We start from the raw sequence: 24,451 nt of genomic DNA, 5'->3' as shown, positions 1-24,451 counted from the left end.
TCGATTCGTATTCCAGCGACATCGACGCCATTGCCAAGTTTTGTAATTTGCTTATTTCATAGGTGTAAGTATAGGAACAAAGATCAAATGGCCGTAAACTGCGAATTTCTATCTCACCGTAGCGGAAGCATAACCAACAGCAGAATGTATGAGAAGGGGTAATAACATCAACCGTGACCCTGTAGCGATGGAATCAATCGTGTGTCCCCATCTATTTTAATCGCAATATATGCCAGAAAAAACAAAACAAAAAAACGGGACGCATGTCATATGACTGGTGGTATACAGCATTAGTTATATGTTCATTAGGAGTTCAATACATGAGAGCTTCCTAAACGGTGAGCAGGTGTCGTTGCAGTTTGTCAGAAAGGAGTTTCGTTAGTAGTAACTTTCTTCTTTACTTTCCAAGTCAAAACGAAAGATCGCATTACTTTTCCTTACAATCTTTAATGTTTGATAACATTTTTCAAAAATATTTGTCTAAATAGACCCCTTTCAAGAAAGTATCAAGAAGGCCGCAAGATAAAAGTCTGCGAACCGCATGCAGCCATTTGGCCTCAGGTTGGCAAGCCCTGATGTTTTCAGTATTTTTCTCCCCGTGAGAATATTTTATGCATTATTATTGAAAAGGTCGCAAGACGCAACGAAAAAATTTAGAAAAAAATAAAGAAGTAAATGAGTGGAAATTGAACCGGTGGGTGTGTTAAATAATAAGGCACTAAAAGAGAATGACTCTCCCCAGATACAACAAAATATACTTCAACACACGTCTTCACATAAAGAATCTTGCAAACCAAATCCAAAAACGAAATGTGTGTGTGTGTGTGTGTGTGTGTGTGTGTGTGCGCGCGCGCGCGCGAGTGTGTTTATACGTGTGATGGTGTGTATACAAACGTACGTTGAGTGGGTAACGTCACAACCGAGACGTTACATCTTATTCCTCAAGTACTCCAATTTTGTGTGTGTACATGTATTTACTAGATTGCTAATAATTATTAATGTGCTGTTGTGCCATTTGGCATTTTTGCCGATATGGGTATGTTACTCTATATATAATTCTGCTTGTTCGTTCGTCTGTTATACTTTAGTTGGTTGGAGAGGAGGAGGTGAAGTGAATGAGAGGTGGAGTAAGAGAGAGAGAGAGAGAGATGGATGAGTGGGAGAAAGAGTAGAGAAGAAATAAGAGAGGAAGAGGCAGAGAAAGATATATATTAAAATTACACTGAGGATAAGTGATGTGGTTAGCTGAAGGGAGAGGCGTAGGGCGAGAGAAAAAGAAGGTGAGAGAAAAGGGGGAGAGGGAAAGAAGGCGAGGGTAAAAAGCGGGTACGATAGAGTAGGGATAGATTAGTTATTAGGTGGTTAGAAAGTTAGCTAAAGGGAAAAAAATAAAGAGAAAGTCCTCCGGAAAAGATCAGCTAATGATCCCTACAGACTTGACAAACACCTGTGTCTCCGGCCTCGCCCTCGCGAAAGGTGGGGCTGGAAAAGAGGTGTTTGTCAGAGAGTGAATTTAAAAAACGATGGACGCGTGTAGCACGCATGTTGGGGGTGAAAGACCCTGCGTGAGCACGATTGAGTGACTACCAGTAAATTGGTGCTAAAGACAGGGCTCGTGGGGTCGGAGCATACCTGTTTTGAACACCTCATCGTGTGATTTATTGTTTGTGGTTTGTGATTTATTGTTGTTGTTGGCACTCCGTCGCTTACGACGCCGAGGGTTCCAGTTGATCCGATCAACGGAACAGCCTGCTCGTGAAATTAACGTACAAGTGGCTGAGCACTCCACAGACACGTGTACCCTTAACGTAGTTCTCGAGGATATTCAGCGTGACACAATGTGACAAGGCTGACCCTTTGAATTACAGGCACAACAGAAACAGGAAGTAAGAGTGAGAGAAAGTTGTGGTGAAAGAGTACAACAGGGTTCGCCACCATCCCCTGCCGGAGCCTCCTGGAGCTTTAGGTGTTTTCGCTCAATAAACACTCACAACGCCCGGTCTGGGAATCGAAAACGGGATCCTATGACCGCGAGTCCGCTGCCCTGACCACTGGGCCATTGCGCCTCCACTCTATTGTAATAACAGCATGAGAAATCAAAATGCTTTCAATTCTATCAACAGCAAACTATTTGACTATTAAGGCATAAAGTAAACAAGCGAACCGCCTAAAGCATCCTGTCATTCAAGTGGCCTGCAATTTAATTTGAATTAACCAAACCTCAGTAAGATCGACGAAATCATTTTTTTGTATGGAACATTTATGCCTCTTTGTGTTGTAAGTAACATATATGCCTCTTTATGTGCTGTATGTCTGTGTGTGTGTGTGTGTGCACGCATGCGTATGTGTGTGTGTGTGTGTAAGTGTGTGGAATTGATAAATATAATTTACGATAAAAATTTTATTTCTTTTTTATTCAAACGCTGTTGGCCCCTGTCAGTCTGCATGTTTAAGTCCCACACAATCGTCGAACAGCTGCTGTCACGTGTAGGACGGATTCGTCTGTCGGCCGAGTCTGTGTTGATGATCGCACTGCCGTTCTCTTTCAATCGGGCAGGTAAAGGGAAATCTGGGACAGTTGAGTTCCTTGATTATCCGTACTGGCCTTCCTGTATTAGGAGGACCACATCTCTATCATCCTCCCCGACCCCTTTTTTTAAACCTTTGTATGCTATGCATATGTCCCTTCTTTTCAGTATATACCGTGTATACTTTCTTCTCTTTTTTTATACCATTTTATTATATGTAAACCCCAACACTTTTTATGTGTCTTTGTAAATGAAATTATTATTATTATTATTATTATTATTATTATTATTATTATTATTATTTATTAAGCCGGTGGGCTAATAATCGTCTTACCTTTCCTACTAAAACTAGGCGTAGATTTGAATTAAGCATTAATAGTATTTTTGTTGGAGCGTCTTTCTAGTGTCATTCACTATAACAATAAAAAACGAGTAGCATAAAGAATAGGTGACTTTTTGTTAACTCTCACGTAACGACATAATACATAGAAACACACTGATCATAACGCCGCATTTATTTCTTTTTTGAGCGGAATAAGAACTTGGTAGTATTTTTTTTAATAAAAAGGTAAGCATCTTTCACAATACATCATCACATATTATTTTCACACATTGCAATTTCATTAATAATTTCCAATACATATTTATTTTTTATTTAAGTTTGGCATTCTGGTATATATTCAAATCTTCGTTGTCACTGCTTTTTTTTAAATATCATTTTAAATAATATATAACCAATCGATCGTGAGTAGTTGACCGATAATTTCAGTAGAGCTTAGGACAAGTAACTCCTACTGATTTCAAATAACAGTAAAATGAAATTTTCAGACTATAAGGTGTGATTTTAAGGGAAATTAAGCTGTTGTTTCTAGCTCATGTCACTGCCACCTTCCTCGTTTCTTAGTCACTCTTGTATTGATGTTTTCAATATTTTTCTCCCCGTAAAGATATTTTATGCGGTAATAATGCTGTGGAAATAACACACGGACAATCTATTGCTGGGATTCAAGTAACCAAAAAAAAAAATTAAGGTGAACGTCGGTGACAGGTGGCCCACATCACTTGAAATGATGGGGGGGGGGGTATCGTTTTTAACGATAAAAGTTTTCGAAAAATGTTGTTTTACTCCCCCAACCTCCATCCACCCTCCCGACCGATTTTGAAAAAAAATTTGGAAAATGATTATTATTTTTTTACCTTGTGTACGTTAGGGCAGCTGACTCGCGATCATAGGATGGCGGTTTCGATTCCCAGATCGGGCATTACGAGTGTTTATTGAGTGAAAACTACCTCCTCCTATTCTCCGGACCGATTTTGGTTGATTTTGTGGGCACTACGCAAGAGGATTTTTTTGGTCGATTTTGTGAGCACTACGCACTTAAGGCAACCACTCGGTATTAGTCTCAAAACTGTCTTTGTTTGCAGCTGTTCGTTCGTTAGTTTCTGTGAAAAATTTTAATACATTTACTTTTGATTTCATGACTTGTCGAAAGCGGCATTTGGTTTGAAGTTGCAAAGTGAAAAAGGAAAGGGACGGTCGCGCGCGAACGTTTACGTACGTGTCTATAAAAGATGATGGGTGTACGCGCGCGTGGATACGTGTGTGTGTGTGTGTGTGTGTGTGTGTGTGTGTGTGTGTGTGTGCGCAAGTGTCAGTGGCGGACTGGGTCTTAAAATATTAGCTGTCAGGAGGCTACGGTTACCAGGAGGCCCACAACTACTATGCTATCATTCAGTTTTTACAACCATGAGAGAAGCCTTTTCGGTAAAAATAAAAATAAAATAAATATTTTCAAACGTAAAGGTGTGTGATTTAAGGAGGATTTGGCTGTTATTTCTAGCACATTCCACCACCACCTTCCTGGTTTCTTTGTCACTGCCACATGTATTAATGCTTTTCAGTAACTTTCTTCCTATAAGCACATTTTATGGATTGGTGATGCAGAAGTAACACGGGCGTGGTACATTACTGGGAGCTAAAGAACGACAACAACAAATTTGGAGAGGCAGTGTGTGTGTGTGTGTGTGTGAGTAAGAAAACACATAAATACTGACAGAAAAGTATGCTATTAAAATAAATTATCTTTTAGATTACATACCTTTTTAAATCACTGTGGATAAATTCCAGCACTGATCTTCTCAAGCTCTCCAATATTTTAGAATTATACTAGCAGTATAGCCCGGCTTTGCCCGGGATTAAGTTAGGATTATTAAACTAATCAAGTATTTTAATTTTAAACCAAACTAAGTAGCATCGACGTCAAATTTGGGCAGAATCAGTGTCGCGACGGAGCGCATGGGTTGGGAGTTTGATCGGCAGAGGGGTCGATGTAATCGACTTAATCCCTTTGTCCTTGTTTGTCCCCTCTATATGTTTATCCCCTTGTGGGCAATAAAGAAATAAGAAACGTTAGCACGCCGGGCGAAATGCTTAGCGGTATTTCGTCTGTCTTCATGTTCTGAGTTCTAATTCCGCCGAGGTCGACTTTGCCTTTCGTACTTTCGGGGTCGATAAATTAAGTACCAGTTGCGTACTGGGGTCGATCTAATCGGCTGGCCCCTTTTACACATCATCAAAAATCCAAGTTTACATATATTGAGTTAACACAGGTTAATGAAATCTCCACTGTTTATGAAGCGTTTTGTAATAAATTCAATTCAACAATCAGAATTACTCAATAAGGAACGGAAAAAAACTGATATGGGAGAAAGTTGAAATCTAAAACACAAAAGTTTACAACACATTTATACAATCAATTCAGTATTTAGTTGCATAACTTTTGTCAAAAATGAGAGCTTGCATGCGCTTTGAATTCTCTCCTAAATACATTTTATATGTGGCTTGATTTATTTCCCCCCATTCTTTTACACAATTTCTTTCCAATTCTTGTAACTTACGCACGCATTTTGTTTTCTTTTTTTACACTGAGTTTCAATTCTTTCCACAAATTTTCGATTGGATTAAGACTTGGAGATCGACTTGGTCATTCCAGAGCATTAACCCCATTTGTTTTCATCCAATTCTTGGTCAGCTTTGCTGTATGCTTTGAATCATTATTCTGTTGAAAGGCCCATCCTTGTTCCAAGTTTTGAGAGCGAATATGTTTGAGATATTCTTCAAGCATAAATCACATATCGTAACGAACAAAGGTCTAAGGGGGATAACTGTTACGTTTTTACTTTCTGCTTTTTACATTTTAGTTTTTCTGTTTTCGTTTTACTATTTTCGTTTTCCGTTTATTTAACCTTCTGCGTTTTCTATATGCTGCCTTCTCCGTTTTTCGCGTTTCTTCTCTTATTCAATTTCTTTTAGTTCGCTATTATGTGGTTTGTGTCCAAAGAGGATCTTGTCAATCTCAGTCACAGATTTTTTAAATTAATTTTTTGTTTTTTAATTAAACAGTTTGAAACTTAGGATAATGGTTGGATGTGTCACGTAGAACAAGGTTTACTCTTAACGTTTTTGACAAAATTTCGTGTTAAAATTATCGTATTTGGGTAATTTTAACCAATGACGTGTCTTCAGCTGAAGAAAGTTACTGCTGCTATTTGCAAACAACAACTACTGGGTCATTATTTTTACAGTTTTACACTTAATGACTTATTACACATCGTGTACCTGAATAAATTACATTGAAACAACACACTCACACACTTACACATCACGTCAGTTTTGCCTTAGACTTTGACAAAACGATGAATCTTCGACAACAGAAAAATCTCCCCTAACAAAACCCTACTTTAATAACCAGAAATGTTTTTATAGCAACATATATAAGAATGTGTCTGTCTGTCTGTCTGTCTGTCTGTCTGACTATCTGTCTATCTTTACACACACACATCACACACATTAATAATAGGCAGAAGTTACAGAGTGACAATGGCCAAGTTCGTGTTTGATAAGTGCCAATACACGAAACTCTCAGCTTTTGACTTACTCTCTAACTTCTGCCGATGATATATATATATACATACATACATACATACATACATACATACATACATATATTTGTAAAAAAATCTCATCACGCAATCGAAGCAATGAAAGCGCCTCTACCTGGTCGCTCGACACTCTAAAAATAGCAGCGAAAGTATTCCCCTACCTAAATCACACGCCCATTGTACGTAATGTCCTAGATTATCCCTAAAAAGACGGTTTGCTGAAGGCAGGAATGTCTTTGACGATAGGTTTGCTGTATCAGGGTTGGTTTGAGGCTAAATAACGACAAAATTATTACTGAGACAGACCAACGACGGAGTCTGTATCTGGATGCCTGACATGCTATAAAAAGTAGCCTTTTTTATATACAGAATAGAAAAAACCCTGACACATTCAATATGGCGTCTGATGTAGCTTTTTAAACCAGACAATGTTCTGAAAAGCCACCCACATAGATTGCACCTTCGATCTGGACCACCAATACCTGCAGGTAAGTTCTGCTCATTGTGGATCTTAACATGTCTTTTGAGGCCTCCGTTGGATTTGCAAACCTTCTGGCACACACTGCATTCAAAGGTGTGCACAGACATACAGTCAGAATAGTTATTGGAGGTTAGATTTCCATGCGTTCGCAGATGAGACTTGAAGTCAATAAAAGACAGGCATGGTCTGTCACAGACTGCACTCAAGAACGTCATTGTCTTTCACCTTCTCGATCGTTACATTCTTCCTTAGATCTCTTTTGAGTCTTTCTTGCGTTATCCTGGCTTCTGCAAATGCTTTCACTTCACTCCACACCTTTGTTTGCCATCCAACTCAATCCGAAGCAAGAGTTTCTATATCTTCTGGAGCCATTCCAAGTGACTTCATAATAGTCCTTATGCTGTCCTTTTTTTTAGGTTTACGCCAATAGCGTTTCCCCTCTGAACGCTCACCATAAAGTAACTGTTTCGGCATGCGTTCATCTGCCATTCGAACAATATGGCTACACCATCTCAATTGGTTCCTCAAAATCATAGCTATAATTGAGGTGATGCCTGCAGAAGCAAAGACATCTGTGTTTGGAGTAAAAGAACTCCATTTAATTTTTTAAATGCGATGAAAGCATTTTTGGTGGAATTGTTCTAACAGTTTAAAATGCCTTTCATAACAAGTCCAAGTTTCACAGGAATACAACAGGGATGGTAAGACAAATGATTTGTAAAGAGCCAGCTTTGTATTTTTATTTATATGTCGCTGGCACCAAACGCGTGACTCAAAGCCACCAAATGCTTTTGCTACCCTTTGAATTCGCAGCTGTATTTCTGTATCAAGATTTCCACCATTTTGAACAGAGCATCCACGGTAGACGAACGAATCGACGACCTCAAGTGACTTTCCCTTAACAAAAATTTTAGTGAGGTTACTAACAACACCAAATGCAGGTTGATGCATTACAACTGTTTTTTTTTTCAAGTTGATGGTCAAGCCAAAATCATCACAAGCTGAGTCAAATGCAAATACAAGAGATTGCAGACCTGTTTCAGAATGACTGACAAGATTGAAATCGTCAGCATACAAAAGTTCCCTAATGAGTGAAATAAAAACCTTCGTCTTGACTTTCAGTCGAATCAGATTAAAAACATTCCTTGTTGTTCGATATTTTATGTAAATACCCTCCTCAGAATTTTGAAAAGCATGTGACAACACAACAGCAAAGTATATTGCAAAGAGAGTGAGTGCATCAAGGTTTCCTTGCTTTACTCCATATTCCATGGCAAAAGATTCAGAGAGCTACCACTAAAGTTAACTTTAGCTTTCATATCTTGATGCAAAGTCCTGACCATGTTTACAAATTTTTCTGGGCAACCTATTTTCTGTAGAATTAACCACAGAGCATTTCGATTAACAGAATCGAATGCTTTGCTCAAATCAACAAAGCAATGGTACAGAGCAAGATTCTGTTCAATGCACTTTTCTTGTAATTGTCTGACAGTAAAGATACAATCAGCTGTGCCCTTGGAGGAACGAAAACCAAACTGAGACTCAGACACTATATTTGGAACTATAAAGGTATTTAAACTTTCTAACAAAATGCGGGCAAGTACCTTTCCAACCACAGACAAAAGCAAAATCCCTCGAAAATTACCACACAGATACTTTGGCCCCGATTTATACAAGGAAACTAAAATGGCATCAATCAAGTCTTGAGACACTTTCTCGGTTCTCTAACAATTAATATATTTAAGAGTTCAAACATTTTGTCACCCCATATTTCAAGACTTCTGTACAGATTCCATCAGACCCCGGAGACTTATTGTTATTCAGCTTATTCACAGCAAAATAAATGTCATTTAGATTTCAAATGCCATCTCTTCTATAACTGGAAGGTGTTAAATTTTTTCTATCGTCCTCATGTCAACGGATGATGGTCTATTCAAAAGTGCAGAAAAATGTTCTACTCAACGCTTATGAATAGAAGCGGTGTTACAGAAGAAAACGTCCATTTCCTGTTCTTACCGGAGCTATTGAAGAAGATATATACATATTTACAGTCATTTTGTTGGATGGCCGTTGACTGTACAGGAGTTCATCCGCCCTTTGACAGGTCTTATTTTTCATCCCGCAAGGTGTCCAACAACATCCTACTCACCAAGCAAGCCTGTTGGGGTTGCTCGTTTAGCCGCCGACGACCCGACCATGCGACAGGTTGTATTGGATTACATGTTAACAGTGGCACTCAAGAGCGACCTCACACACACACACACACACACACACACATATATATATATATATATATATATATATATATATATATATATATATATAACGTGAAGTATATTTGCCATTTAAATGCGGCTAACCACTAAGGGTGAATGCTACTGTAGCTCGAAAAAGTGTAAACAAGCAATAATAAATCTCTGAACGAGGTATAAACAGTAGCTGCACGACAAAGTGAAGTATATTTGCCACTTAAATGCGGCTAACCACTAAGGGTGAATGCTAAGGGAGATGTTCTCCTGGGGCTACAAGCTACAGTAGCATTCACCCTTAGGGGTTAGCTGCATTTAAGTGGCAAATATACTTCACGTTGTCGTGCAGCTACTGTTTATACCTTGTTCAGAGATTTATTTTATATATATATATATATATATATATATATATATATATATATAGATAGATATGCAGGGCAGGGAATCGTCAATTAGTAATAAAATTAATAATCAACAATTTTGCCGGGTAGCTCAGTATGAAAAAAACCTTCTTCGGTAAAAAATTTATAATCATAAATATAGGGATTGACAGTAACCTGCTTCTCCAACATACTGAGAATTCAGAAATAGCAGTCAAAGAACTACTGATTTCAAAACTACAAATTATTACTCCAGATTGATAGCGATATTTTTGATACACACAGAACAAAAACACTAGAGAAAGAGTAAAAAACACTTGCCTTTAGTTAATTTAGTACAATTGTTTCACAGTTAAGAGTAAAATACTCTATTCCGATCCTCAGCTAAATATTCTAATAAATTTGTTAATGTCTAAGTAACTCACGTTAATCTTGACCATGTGAACATCAATACCACGTGAGGAAGACGCTAAGAAATTTATCGGCCTGTAAGTTCAAAATCTCTCGCCCTAATGAATTTCAATTCAGTGTGTATCAGAAATAATCCCGCACAGGAAAAGAGACTCGTACGAATTCCTGTGGTTAAACTATCCACCTTAGAGTTATTATTAAAATATAGATATGCAGGGCAGGGAATCGTCAATTAGTAATAAAATTAATAATCAACAATTTTGCCGGGTAGCTCAGTATGAAAAAACCTTCTTCGGTAAAAAATTTATAATCATAAATATAGGGATTGACAGTAACCTGCTTCTCCAACATACTGAGAATTCAGAAATAGCAGTCAAAGAACTACTGATTTCAAAACTACAAATTATTACTCCAGATTGATAGCGATATTTTTGATACACACAGAACAAAAACACTAGAGAAGAGTAAAAAACACTTGCCTTTAGTTAATTTAGTACAATTGTTTCACAGTTAAGAGTAAAATACTCTATTCCGATCCTCAGCTAAATATTCTAATAAATTTGTTAATGTCTAAGTAACTCACGTTAATCTTGACCATGTGAACATCAATACCACGTGAGGAAGACGCTAAGAAATTTATCGGCCAGTAAGTTCAAAATCTCTCGCCCTAATGAATTTCAATTCAGTGTGTATCAGAAATAATCCCGCACAGGAAAAGAGACTCGTACGAATTCCTGTGGTTAAACTATCCACCTTAGAGTTATTATTAAAATATAGATATGCAGGGCAGGGAATCGTCAATTAGTAATAAAATTAATAATCAACAATTTTGCCGGGTAGCTCAGTATGAAAAAACCTTCTTCGGTAAAAAATTTATAATCATAAATATAGGGATTGACAGTAACCTGCTTCTCCAACATACTGAGAATTCAGAAATAGCAGTCAAAGAACTACTGATTTCAAAACTACAAATTATTACTCCAGATTGATAGCGATATTTTTGATACACACAGAACAAAAACACTAGAGAAGAGTAAAAAACACTTGCCTTTAGTTAATTTAGTACAATTGTTTCACAGTTAAGAGTAAAATACTCTATTCCGATCCTCAGCTAAATATTCGGCACTATCACGCTATTAGATGTCAGAAGTGAAAGTAGTCGCTGTCTGTCTGCCTGTCTGCCTGCATGCCTTGTTGCTGGTCTGTCAGCCTGCTTGCCTGTCTGCCTGCACATACATCACGGCAGTAATTCCTCCAATCTGTTACAGCTACATTTGCTATACGACATTCCTGGCCTAAATTCTTAGCTAAATCTCCCTTAGCCCAATAATATAATATATCTATAATCTGCTCGCTTTTCAGTTTGCTATTATCTAGAAATGTTCCCTTTCTAATGGAAATCAGTTTTCTACAAGGCCTTCCACATGACCATATCATGCCATCGGACAAATTGTTTTGGGCCACTTCCCTCATGCTAGCTCCACAAGAGGGACATATTTTTTCAGTATTTAACAATCCGTATGTCTTGAGCCAGTGAATATTAGCTGCTGTTGTTGCGATGGCAATGTCGCGGTGATTAATTCCATTTGCACTGGGATATGTAGAAGTCATCGTGAAAAACCTGCAACTAATTTGTTCTCGTGTAGATTTCAATTTGAATTACGCGCGCTTTTGGGTGTTCGTTGGTGGGTATGATGGGTAATTCTTGTAGAATTCTTAATTCTTGTAGAATTCCGTAGAATTTAAACAAGCGAAGGTAAGGTGGACGAGAATTTAAACAAATGAAGTTCAGTTTAAAGTTTATAAATAAATATATTTCATTCCATGTTCAGTTTAAACTTTATGAATAAATGTATTTTTGCATTATTCATTATTGTTTTTAAAAATAAATCACATATACCCATCATACCCACCCAAAAGCGCGCGTAATTCAAATTGAAATCTACACGAGAACAAATTAGTTGCAGGTTTTTCACGATGACTTCGCCGGGTAGCTCAGTATGAAAAAAACCTTCTTCGGTAAAAAATTTATAATCATAAATATAGGGATTGACAGTAACCTGCTTCTCCAACATACTAAGAATTCAGAAATAGCAGTCAAAGAACTACTGATTTCAAAACTACAAATTATTACTCCAGATTGATAGCGATATTTTTGATACACACAATCTGGAGTAATAATTTGTAGCTTTGAAATCAGTAGTTCTTTGACTGCTATTTCTGAATTCTCAGTATGTTGGAGAAGCAGGTTACTGTCAATCCCTATATTTATGATTATATATATATATATATATATATATATATATATATATATATATATATATATATATATGGGAGAATTTACGAACAAAACAACAACAGACGAGGACAGGTGGTGTAAACAACAAAAGTATGTATTAGTTAAACGCTCGGGAATAGAGAAAGTCTTTAACGTTTCGAGCTACGCTCTTATATATACATATGCGTGTGTGTGTGTAATGTAGCTGACGACTGACACTTTATGGTCATTAATCCGTGCAGATTAAGTATGATTGATTGCTTTGGAGCAAGCGTTACCAAAGTCATCTGGATTATGGCAAATGTTTCTGAAGCTCTTTTTTTTTCTTTTTCTTTTTCTCTATGTCAGATTAATAGTATAAAGTATTTATAAGGTGTTCAATTTATTTTTTGTATGTTTATAAGGTTCAGATAAAATACTAAAGAATAATGTAGGGTCATGTTGCACAAGTCACACGGTATCTTGGATCATATAGCTATAAATCATCTTATATAAACTTATGATTTAGCACAAACGTAAAATGTGTGCAGTGGTGTAAATTAGGTACAATGAAAAGTTGTGATCTAATTTTTGTATGTAACCTTGGCGGTTATAATATTCCTCATGAAAATAATTACTTCCCTTTGACTAAAAATACGAGCATATGATCACTGGAGTTAGGTATAGGATGTTAAATAGGAAGCAACACATTATTGTCACTTTATGAACTGACTTTACAGAAATGAAAAACAGATTTCGGGTATATAAACACAATGTTAAACCCATAACGAGAGGGACAAACTAAATACTTGAATAAATTCAATGGGAAAATTTGAAAATATGAGAATATAATAACTTTGAAACGTAATATTTGAAGTGAAAGAAAATAAAACCTCATTTTATAATTCTTTGAATTGATCCTTAATTCTATACTTCATTAATTTTTTCATTATATTTCCATTATTTTATTTTGCAGAGATTTCATCTGGCTGAGACGATGCGTCGCTCGAAGTAAGTATTTGTAAATATATTTATTATTTACTCTGTAAACGTATTTGTTGATGATGATGTTGTGGCTACCGTTGTGCTTGTTGACATTCATAGCATAATCACTTGGTAAATTCTGTAACTTTACTTACTTACTCATTAAATGATTCTTGTTAATGATTCTTGTTAATGAAAACACTTCAGTTAAAACAGTTGACAATTGTATTACACACAAAGCCTAGGATACTTAAAGTAAGTTAAGAAAGCAAATTGACAAACATTTTTTTATGTGAGCTAAAACTAGACATCCATTTTCAATGATGTAGGATGGCTAATAATAATGATGATGATGATAATAATAACAATAATAATAATAATAATAATAATAATAATAATAATAATAATAATAATAATGATAATAATAATAAATGTCCAATGCAGTACCAGGCAGTGGCTCTCATGATTTCTGATCTTAATTGATTGGAAGTGTTATCATGTACGTTGTTTTTTCTTGATATAAAAGACGGGCTACAACAAATATTCTGCTTAATACCACAGATTTGCTTGTCAGTTGTTTGACCTTAACCAGTTGAGTATGTTCCTTGGTGGCTGACGATATATGAGCATCTCTGATCATGAGCAGAAGTAGTGGGGGAGCATCATAGCCATGTGCTGAGAGGAATTCTTTGGGGTTTGAATAATTCACCTTTGTAAACATGGGTGTTTTGTTCAACATTCTTAAACAACCCTTATTCAGGGACCTTTTGAGCGGGATGGGCTACTCGGCCTGAAAAAAATTCTAACTGGGCACGACCTGAGAAATCATGCGCTGTTTATCTTGATATGAAATCACCATGTCACGCACATATGGTTGTGATGCACGTGCCTGGTGTACCCTTATCAGACGGGTAGTCATGATGGGTATATTAGGCTTTGTATATTTTACCCCAGTGTCACTTTGATGGCATGCACTGCTCTCTCACTCAATAATAATAATAATAATAATAATAATAATAATAATAATAAGGTTGATGATGAGGATGATGATAATAATTTCAGCAATAAACCCGAAAGTAGTCGCAGTAGTTTGGTATGGCACTGGAATCCTGAAGTGGACAGAAGGGGAACTAAAGGAGATGGACAGGAAGTCAAGAAAGCTCCTAACAATGCATGGAGCCCATCATCCATATGCAGACACTGATCGCTTATACATGAAGAGAGCAAATGCTTAGAACAAGCTCCTTCACTGGGACCATTCTTGCAACACTCTCTCACCTTTTCACAAAATTTCTGGGAGGCAACACTTCTCTCTATAGCCCCACTTTTCTGTTCAAGTGAATCTTGAAAATGTTGATGAGGCCTTTACCAAAGAGGAAAGTATCTATCTTCATCCCTTTCAATCTCGTCCACCACACAACCACTTTGGCTAAGCCTACCAGGTAGAGAAACAATGCCTACCTTTCCCAGCCAATGAAAGGTGGTGGCACAATCTTCACAATAGACTTAGCCGATAGCTGGATCCGTCCTCCTCGTGACAGCAGGAGTTCGACTTAAACCCACAATTCAGCAATGCACGGGCACAAAACGAGAGAGTGCAGAATAGTTTCGTCCCTCTGTGCTCATCTCTGACGGCAATTCCATACCTGTAGAGTTTATCTCAAACCAGCAATACCTCCCGGTAGCACTGCCAGGTCAAGAATTTCTGGAAATTATCCATAGGCCTCGGCCCGAAAATCCTCCGGAAGAGACCAGCCAACACATTCTCATCGACACCTAGAGCCTCCCCAAGAACGTCGTTGCATTTGCCCAACACTAACCCTCTATAGAACGCCAAAGTTGAACTTCCACCGAGCGCATTGTTCGACTAACAGTGGGCTGTGAGCACCTGACGACATTTTAGGTACAGATGCCCTGCCTTGGTCTACGCTTGATCAAGAACTGCACCTCAGTCAGAGACAAGCTGTGGAAAATCGTGTCTGACAAGCGGTGACCACATTTGCTCACCGTCAAGGAAACGCTGAAGACGTAGCGTCAGCGCATGTCTGCGCATCGGCAGCCACAGCATGCTGTCTTCCAGTCAACGGGTGTTGACAGAAAATTGAGCACCTGACCTGTGGAGAGCGTCCTTTCCACTGAAAGTACAAGTGTAGGCGCTCCAGTTTGGTCATACTTGAACCAGGACAAAGCACAACAATGAGGCGGTAGTAGATGACGGATGCAATGTAAGCATTCACCACCTCTGCCCGACCTTTCAGGAATAGCTTTCTCTCGGCTCATTTTTGAGTGAGATTGGCTACCCACTCGTCACCTCGTCCCAGTTCTTCTTCACTTGGAAATCTGGTCCAAGCCAGACCACGAGCAATTTAACTGGTCACTCCGTCCAACGTCCCACGACATCATTGGACGGTCTGTGCATGCCTCTCCAGGTGCCAGGCTGCAAGCCTACTGATTTTCTTCGGTTAAGTTTTGCTCCTGTCATCGCCTCTATTCTTTTAAAGCTACGCCGACCACTTCTATGTGCCAGGTATTTGATACCATGAAGGAAGCGTAATTTACATATGCGAACATGGTGCTCCAATGTCCTAGCTCGTGCGGGATATCACCCAACGCCTCCAGTTTCCTCAGTAGTGGCTGTAGAGCCAGTAATTCAGAAGAGGCGACAGCAGACACTCTTGAAGGACCGAGTGCATGGTGCTGACTGGTTCCGATGGGTACCCATTCACCTGAACTACCGAGCAGATGTAGTTGTACATTGCAGCGACTCAGCCACGAAAACGGGAACGAAACCCGCCGCCGTGAGAACAGCCGTCATGTATAAGAGGTATACCCTACCGAAGACTTTAGTTTCATCCAAATTCATTAGAGTCCCACCCATGCCAGCTTCTCTACCTACTCTGTCTGTGATATATCCTACGAGGTGGAGATTGCCGTGGATGGATCTGCTTGGGATTGTGCATATTTGTGCATAACCAAGCAATCCTTTCGCTAACCTCTTCGCCAACCTCTTCGCTAATACCCTGGCCAAAATTTTGAAATCTGCGTGCAGCATCATTACGGGACTAACATTTTCTATTTGATTTGGGTCCTTTGTTTGGGTCCTTTCTCAGCAGTGCCACCTCTCCTCGACTCACAGAACTAAGAATTTTCCCGTTCTGCTGCCAGTTGTGGCAAATATTTGCTACGAGGCAGCCAAACAAGTTTGGCATATGAAGGTAAATATTGTGCAGTAGATCATCCAAACCAGGCGATTTATCCACCGTGCAGCCCATCATCACATTCCGTATTTCCACAGTCGTTATCGATATTTCGTAACGCTCCACCTCCTTTTCCGAGAGTCATGGAATGCCATCGAGGTAGGCACTGATGTCCAGCCTGCTTTCTGGTCTGTCTTTCGTCCCAAACATTTGGGCGAAGTGTTACTGAAATGTTTGGGCTCTAGAACCGTGCACCCATTTTGGTCCACCTAAGACCGAATTGTGGATTTGTTTCCACGTTGTGCCTCTATCACTCAGGCTTGTTGAACGGCTTTCATTCCCTCTTGTTTTACAGCATACACCTTAGTTCTGACAATGCACCCTTCGTGCTTAGCATTGAAAAATTGGTCCATGGCCAATCTCGCCTAAGCATCTCTTCTAAGTTTCTAACGAAGTTTCCCCCTCTTCTATTTCTTTTTATCGCTAATGCCTCACTAAATTTAATTGATTCTACTTTAATTACCCTTTTCAGGGCAAACCACCCTTTGTTGTTGACAATTGCCCTCGTCAACGCCCGCTTAATTTATACGCCAATCCGGTTTCGGTAAGCTTGGCACGCCAGGAGTTATGCGTTCAGCTTCCAGTAATCGGGTCCCTGCTTACGAAGTCTATCTAAGTTGACCATGCAGATCACAAATTTGTAGTCTGTGTAACCGACGGGGGAGGGGGGTTACTTATACTATCCTTATCTACAGGCCTTCAAAATACTCCATCAGATGACCTGATACAGTTTGCGCATATACACACTGGTGCATTCGAGAAATCCAGTCAGTACCTGCCAGACACTTGAAAACGCCTGAGTAGGTTTGCGAGGCTTTTTGCACCTCTCTCTTCTAACAGCTAGCCCCATACAATCTAAATGTGCATCCATGATGGCGTTTCAATCACCCATTAGAACTAAAGAAAAGCTTTCAGAATTCTGAAAAAATCTGGTTGTGCTGTCCCTTTCGGGACATAAAAAGCTACCAGTCTGAATGCATCCCCGTCAGTACTGTTCACATTCAGGACCACCATCTTACCTTCTGGGTCCAGGAAGAAAGTCCTTATCTTTAGATTCAACCTCTCCGAAATAACGCCGCTGTTCCACCACTCCCTATTTATCGTTGACATGGGGATAAATACATCTCATATCCACCGAAAAAGGTTATGAAAGCTCATCGGTCGAAGAGTCTGGTTTCACTGATAGCTGCTACATCTACACTTAGTAACCTCAGGACTTTGAGTAGTTGATCTTGTTTCCAAGGCGACATTAGACCACGTGCATTTGTACTGCCTTTCGGAGAAAAGCCATGTTAGATTAAGGGATAGAAGCGGAAAACATTACTTACAAGGATTTGGGGCGGGATGGGTGGACAGGAAGGGATGTTCCGCCCATGGCTATATGTGGATGTTTTCCGCGCGCAGCTCTTTAGGTAGTCTTTTGTTGATATTTCCCTTGAAAGCTGTTGTGGTCACCCGCCTCTGATGATGCTGTTGATGTTGTGGCGGTGGCGTTGTCGGGTCTCTTTCTTCTCTCTTTTGCTATGGGCAAAAGGCTTTCAGATAATTTGTGACCCTACACAAGCGATGCCTCAGTTTTCTACCATCAACGGCCACGTGGAGGTTGGTGCCATCTGGCAAATTTATGGTAGGATCGCTTCTAAACTTTCGTATCCCATTTGCACCCACAACTACGTAGCTTACCGCAACCAGATTTGCTTCTGCAGTTTTCGCCCCTGTAGGATATTTTTTTTTTGTCCACTGTATCCGGCAAGACAACTGCCATCAACCAGCAGATGTCTATTTCTGGTGGTATGTCTCGTTTTCATTTTCACTACTCGGTGATCTAGGTGTATGGGTACCAGAAATCACTTCTCATTTTTTAATGTTAACGTGGAGTGCTCCCTTATCTCTTCTGTGGAAAATTTCACCTCTATAACGCCGTATCGGTTCCTTCTTGCAACGTACGTTTTCGTGTCCAACACTGGACGTAGGTACCTTTCAATTTGCTGTTGTGTTGCCCGTTCTAATATGCGACTTATTACTCCTGTCATATTGTATGTTATTGTTTTCCTGAGTGAATCCTATACAATGACTTTAGAAGTGTTGAGAGTAACTCTCCTTCCATTTTTTAAAAAACATGCTTCTTGCATTTTAAAATCGTCTGTTGACAGTTTTACATTATTTTGTGTTTGATGCACTGCAGCTGCAAAACCATAAATTTCTGATTTATGGTTTATGCAGTAGTTTTCAGTGAGTGTGTTGGCATTAATGGAGGTAGTGGTGGAAACGGTGGTTGAAGTTGCACGTATCATATTCTCTCTTTACTCTTTTACTCTTTTCAGTCATTTGACTGCAGCCATGCTGGAGCACCGCCTTTAGTCGAGCAAATCGATCCCAGGACTTATTCTTTGTAAGCCTAGTACTTATTCTATCCGTATCTTTTGCCGAACGGCTAAGTTATGGGAACGTAAACACACCAGCATCGGTTGTCAAATGATGCTGGGGGGACAAACGCACACACACACACACACACACACACATACATACATATATATATATATATATATATATATATATATATATATATATATATGCACGACGGGCTTCTTTCAGTTTCCGTCTACCAAATCCCCTCACAAGGCTTTGGTCGGCTCGAGGCTATATTAGAAGACACTTGTCCAAGGTGCCACGCAGTGGGACTGAACCTGGAACCATGTGGTTGGTAAGCAAGCTACTTACCACATAGCCACTCCCGTGAAGAATTTCCTTTATCTTTTCCCTGATGTTCTTGTTTGTCGTCGTTTCTTTGGTTGGCTTTTGTAATGGCAGTGGTGGTACTGGTGCTGTTGCTCTTACATGTTTTTTTTTTCTTTTTTGCTTTTGTCGGTGTTGGTGATTGGTGATGTTGTTGTTGCTGCTGCTGATTCTGCAGCTGCTACCTCTTTCCATGTTTGTTAGATCAGCCGGAAAAGATTGACTATGAAAGCCAATTTCACCTTCAAAACAACCTCCCACCATCCTCTCTTCTCCGTTTAACGAAGAAAACCCCCACCATATTGAATTTTTAAATAGTATTTCGAAAAGAGAAACTTCCTTTTTCGAAATTTCACCCTTTAGAGCAGATGGCAATACATTTTGCTCGGTTCCTGCTCAAAATACGACACACTAGAGAACAAAAATGGGGGGGGGAAACATAACAGGAAAGACAAGTCAATAACTCACAGAGCGCTTGCTGCCCGTCCAGTACCTAGAAAGACAAAGCAAAGGCCCTCGACTGACAGCGAAGGAAATGGCCTCATGGCAGAGGCTGAATTATAACAGAGGGACTAGCACGAGTATCATGCAAAGATCACAACAGTGTGCGTGCGCGCGTGTTCGCGCGCGCTTCAACGATTGTATGAAATCGATCATTCTTCTTCATCTGACATTGCCTTTCATCCTTTCGGGAGGAGGGGTCGATAAATTAAGTACCAGTTGCGTACTGGGGTCGATCTAATCGACTGGTCTCCTCCCCCAAAATTTCGGGCCTTGTGTCTAGAGTAGAAAAGAATAAAAATGGAACACCTGCGTTTAAATCTGTCGTAGGAGTTTCCCAACACAAATTCAACTGTTTCATATAACTGAGCCGGAAAAAAACATAGATATTCATAAAATTGCTTGGCTAACTTGGATATCACCTACAATAGTCAAATTCGTGTGAACATATTTTATAAAGAGGCTATTGAAAATCTAAGTAAAAAATACTTATAGAAGATAACCTATCAATGTTTTCGGGTTCATTTCTATTTCTTACATTATCTCCAGCCACCCAAGTCCTTGTAAATGAATTTGAGAGACGCTAACTGTTATTATCCGCAGTTCCATTGTTGATATTGTTCATTTTCTTTGTGCAAACAAATAGCCTTTTCGAGTAAACGAAAATGAAGCTTTTCAGGATCTTTATTCGGAAGATAACACGCAGCCTTGTAGTCACAAAAATAGTTTTAGATACCTGTCACTTTGTATACCTCATTTTTTTTTTCATCCACTGGCACCACATAAGACAATGGTGCAGTCCGAAAATATTTTGACCTTGAAAACGGGACAACCTAATATGTATATGTATGTGTATATATATATATATATTCTGTTGTGCCTGGAGAGAGTCATTTTCTTATCGTGCCTTAAAATCCAAAATCCCAAAACCAAATCCAAAAACGATATATATATATATATATATATATTTATATATATATATATATATATATATATATATATATATATATATATAATGCAAGCAGCAATTTAGCAGTGTGTTACCGAAAAGGAAAACTATAATTGTCATAAAATATGACCGTGGGTGTTTGAACACCTACAATGCTAAAAATAAGAGCTAAAGCTCTCTAATGTGGCAGTCAAAGCACATAATTGCATATATACATACTGACAGTGACCGTAACCTACATCAACTCCCATCCTAAAACCTTAGGAAAATGTCAGTACATCGGATGCTATGGCTCTGATTGCACTGTATGCAGAGAAATGACGGAGAAATATTCAGAACTGAAAGGTCATTCACTAGAAGTCTGCATAATAAAAGTTCACTTAGAGGCTGTAAACAACGATATCAGCGCAGTTTGATGTGTTTGTGACTAAAGTTCTTAATTGACGTGTTTGTGCCTAAAACTCTCTAGTGACGTGTTTGTGCCTAAAACTCTCTAGTGACGTGTTTGTGCCTAAAATTCTCAATTGACATGTTTGTGCCTAAAACTATCTCAATAAGGAGCCATGAAACATCTTTCTGTTGTTATTAATTTTGAGTGTTATTGACATAAATCTTTGGGCATAAAAGTAAGTAGTAGTGACTTATAGATAAAAGCAAAGTACAAATATCCATTTGTTATATTCGAGTAAAACATAAATTATAAACGCCTTTTATTGTATGTTTGTTTTCTTTTTCTTTTTTTTATTAATCAATACTTTTATCATTTTTTTTTTATCATTTAGGTTTTATGCGCTCGTCATTGCTCTAATAACTATCTCGACTTTTATATATTTTGTGATGATAGTACCTAAAACCAATAACTTACACGACGTAAAACTTCGATATTTTCATCAGAGACCATCTAACATCATCGTTAATTCTGCGCTTCCTGGTGTGCCAATTCACAAAACAGTTGTTGCTAAAAAGAAGGAAACCTTCCACCAAAAGAAATTTTCTTCTATTACTAAGAAATACAATAATGCTAAGAACGGTTTTGGTTTCTTCACGCTTAACTGCTTAAAATCAGTTGACAAAAGACATATCAAGATTAGAAAGCAAAAAATATATCAGATATTAATGTTTAATAATGAAATAGTATATCTATATAAAGTTTTTTATGATGATCGTGACTCCCACTGGGGTAGAAAGTACCTTCAAATTCTTGCAGTAGGTCCTAAAATCAATAAAACAATTTATGTTAACTTATGGTTTGGTAAAGACGTAACGAGCAAATCTGTGTCTTCATGTAGTATTACAAAGAATGGCCTTGACACAAATATTACTTCCAACATATACCTCCAGTATTTCTTCAGCTGTGAAATAAAGGATAACAAGATACCTAAATATGTATCACTGTATTTTGATAACTGTACTCCAAGGTCGAATCTCTTGCATGTAGAAGTACCAGAAAGAAAGCGGAAGCACAAATTTGCCATATGCATCGAGACTAGCTATGGGCATATTGATCCTTCTGTAATTATCGAATTTGTCGAGTATAATAAATTGATGGGTGTTACTTCAATCTCTGTTTACCCATCGATTATTTCTACGAATAACAGGAAAGTTTTTCAGCAATACGAGAAAGAAGGAATTATAAGTATTTCTGAGACACCATCTCCGTTGGATGGCGATAGTTGGGCGATATTAATGTTGAGTAGTCCGATCTCTTACAATGATTGCATGCTTCGACAAATGTATTCAGCGGAATATATTATTCCGATAGACTTTGATGAAATCCTAGTCCCAAAATTATCAGCTAAAAATTATTCTGAGTTATTGAATAACATTGATTCTATATATCGTACAAAGAAACCATTTTCTATATATTCGTTCCCGACGTTCTTATTTTTCACAACGTGTGGGACTAAAATCAATGATCCAAAATGTAGTAACATTTTCCGCTTCGTGTATCGATTAAAAACAATTGGTCATCTGAAATCAATAGTAAATCCTCGCAAGTGCTTGAGTGTGTTTAATCATTACTGCAAAGTAAATTTTAAATATTTGAAAGGCCCTGGTAGGGTTTTTGTAGACACTAGTGTTGCTGTAGTCCATCACTATCGAAAGTCATGGTCACAAAGATTTTGTAAACAACTTTTTTCTGAAAATCTCATTGATACTTATTCTAAAGATAAATTCGGAAAAAGGTTGTTGAAACCTCTTCAGAATAAATATAATATGTTTAAACGATTAAATCTCGTCTAAAAATAAAAGAACATCGATACTTTATGTAAAAATAAATTCGGGTAGAAATGGTATTATTTCATTTTATTTAATTTTCATTAAAAAAAAAAAAGAAGCCATCTTTCGTTTTGAAGTGGGGATCGATGACATATTTACAACCGATTACGATACTGTTGACACTGTGTAACATAGGTTTTATCCTTGGGTAGCAACTGTCGTTTCCTATTTGCTTACCCGAAGAAAGTATGAAAAATGGCTAATATTTCCTTTGCTTTTGTTACACTTATTCAAATCCCAAAGAATTTCTCTCAACACATGGCTATGATGATCCCTCAACTACTCCTGCTCGTGATCAGAGATGCACACATTGTCAGCCATCCTCAAGTGGTTAGGGTCAAGCATCTGACAAGCAAATCTGGGGTATTGGGCAGAATATTTGCTAAAATGATATATCTGCTTCAGTAAGTCAGCTCTGAATCTGTCTAAAATGTAATGGAAAATAGATGAATTTTAAAACATTGACGTCCAGGTCACAAAAGCATAGTAGCCATTTCCTTTCATTTCTAGGTTGAAGCAAATAGGAAATAACGCTTACTGACCAAAGACAAAAGAGAGAGAGAGAGAGAGAGAGAGAGGAAAAAGGACAATTTTGTTACACAGTGTTATCAGTTGTGTGCATTCTCCCTCTCGGGAAACTGGGTGATTTTAAAGTTTTGCTTATAGTTAATCCACTGCATTCTTCCAACGGGTGAAAAAATAATACTCTATCAACACAGTATGTTCAGTCTCATATGATATGCTTAAATTCTTAAGTTTGTATTCGAAGATAAATAAAAGTTCAATTAATATCTGATCGCTGGATTCGTTTTGGTGTACATTCTTTTACTATTATTAATGTTCTTTCTAACTTAGACAAATGGCTAAAAATACTGAGGGAAGAATCAATACTATTTGACCGGAGTACTTGTCTGGTACTATATTTTATCGATTCAGAAGGATGAAAAGCAAAGCTGAGTTCGATGGAATTTGAACTCAAGAAATACAGAAATTCAGAACGAATACAGCAAAACATTTTTCCGACGATCTAACGATTCCACCAAACCACAAATCATTTATTTATTTATTTCTATTAATATTAAACCTAACAAAGGCTTCGAGCTGGCAGAAACGTTAGCACACCGGGCGAAATGCTGCTAAGTACACTGGGAGAAATGCTGCTAAACATTTCGAACGTGTTTATGTTCTAAGTTCAAATTCTGCCGAGGTCGACTCTGCTTTTCACCATTGCTTGACTTGTGCCAAAATTTGAAATCAGAGTTTAACATGTTGTTGTTGGCACTCCGTCGCTTACGACGTCGAGGATTCCAGTTGATCCGGTCAACGGAACAGACTGCTCGTGAAATTAACGTGCAAGTGGCTGAGCACTCCACAGACAAGTGTACCCTTAACGTAGTTCTCGGGGATAATCAGCGTGACACAGTGTGACAAGGCTGACCCTTTGAATTACAGGCACAACAGAAACAGGAAGTAAGAGTGAGAGAAAGTTGTGGTGA

At 38.3% G+C, this 24,451-nt stretch overlaps 1 protein-coding gene and 1 long non-coding RNA gene across 22 annotated transcripts in view; one reads left to right on the top strand and one right to left on the bottom strand.

Moving 5' to 3' along the window:
• LOC149136750 (uncharacterized) overlaps window positions 1-6,085 on the bottom strand; it is a 137,513-nt gene extending 131,428 nt beyond the window's left edge. For 12 of the 16 annotated variants that reach the window (XR_016241251.1, XR_016241246.1, XR_016241236.1 and 9 more), the window contains exon 1: window positions 4,628-6,085. This is a non-coding gene — a long non-coding RNA (uncharacterized LOC149136750). Of the gene's footprint in view, window positions 1-2,288; window positions 2,942-3,725; window positions 3,972-4,627 lie in introns of those variants that run through there. The other 4 variants (XR_016241247.1, XR_016241245.1, XR_016241252.1 and 1 more) reach the window with 3 other exon arrangements.
• Window positions 1,214-23,757, top strand: LOC106882325 (uncharacterized). 6 transcript variants are annotated; one of them, XM_089349759.1, is made up of 4 exons: window positions 1,322-2,277; window positions 13,225-13,259; window positions 18,814-18,881; window positions 21,458-23,757. In XM_089349759.1, the coding sequence occupies exon 4, from the start codon at window positions 21,513-21,515 to the stop codon at window positions 22,917-22,919; it is 1,407 nt and encodes a 468-aa protein (XP_089205885.1). In that variant the 5' UTR covers window positions 1,322-2,277; window positions 13,225-13,259; window positions 18,814-18,881; window positions 21,458-21,512; the 3' UTR covers window positions 22,920-23,757. The 6 variants fall into 6 exon arrangements, with proteins under 6 accessions (XP_014788454.1, XP_089205885.1, XP_089205884.1 ...); XM_089349758.1 differs by lacking the exon at window positions 1,322-2,277 and adding an exon at window positions 3,007-3,096; XM_089349760.1 differs by lacking the exon at window positions 1,322-2,277 and adding an exon at window positions 6,820-6,958.
• The last annotated feature ends 694 nt before the right edge of the window (window positions 23,758-24,451 follow it).

The sequence above is a fragment of the Octopus bimaculoides genome, chromosome 3 (assembly GCF_046866305.1).
Source record: "Octopus bimaculoides isolate indiv1 chromosome 3, ASM4686630v1, whole genome shotgun sequence".
Taxonomy (NCBI): Eukaryota; Metazoa; Mollusca; class Cephalopoda; order Octopoda; family Octopodidae; genus Octopus; species Octopus bimaculoides.
This window is presented reverse-complemented; position numbering and strand designations above follow the sequence as displayed.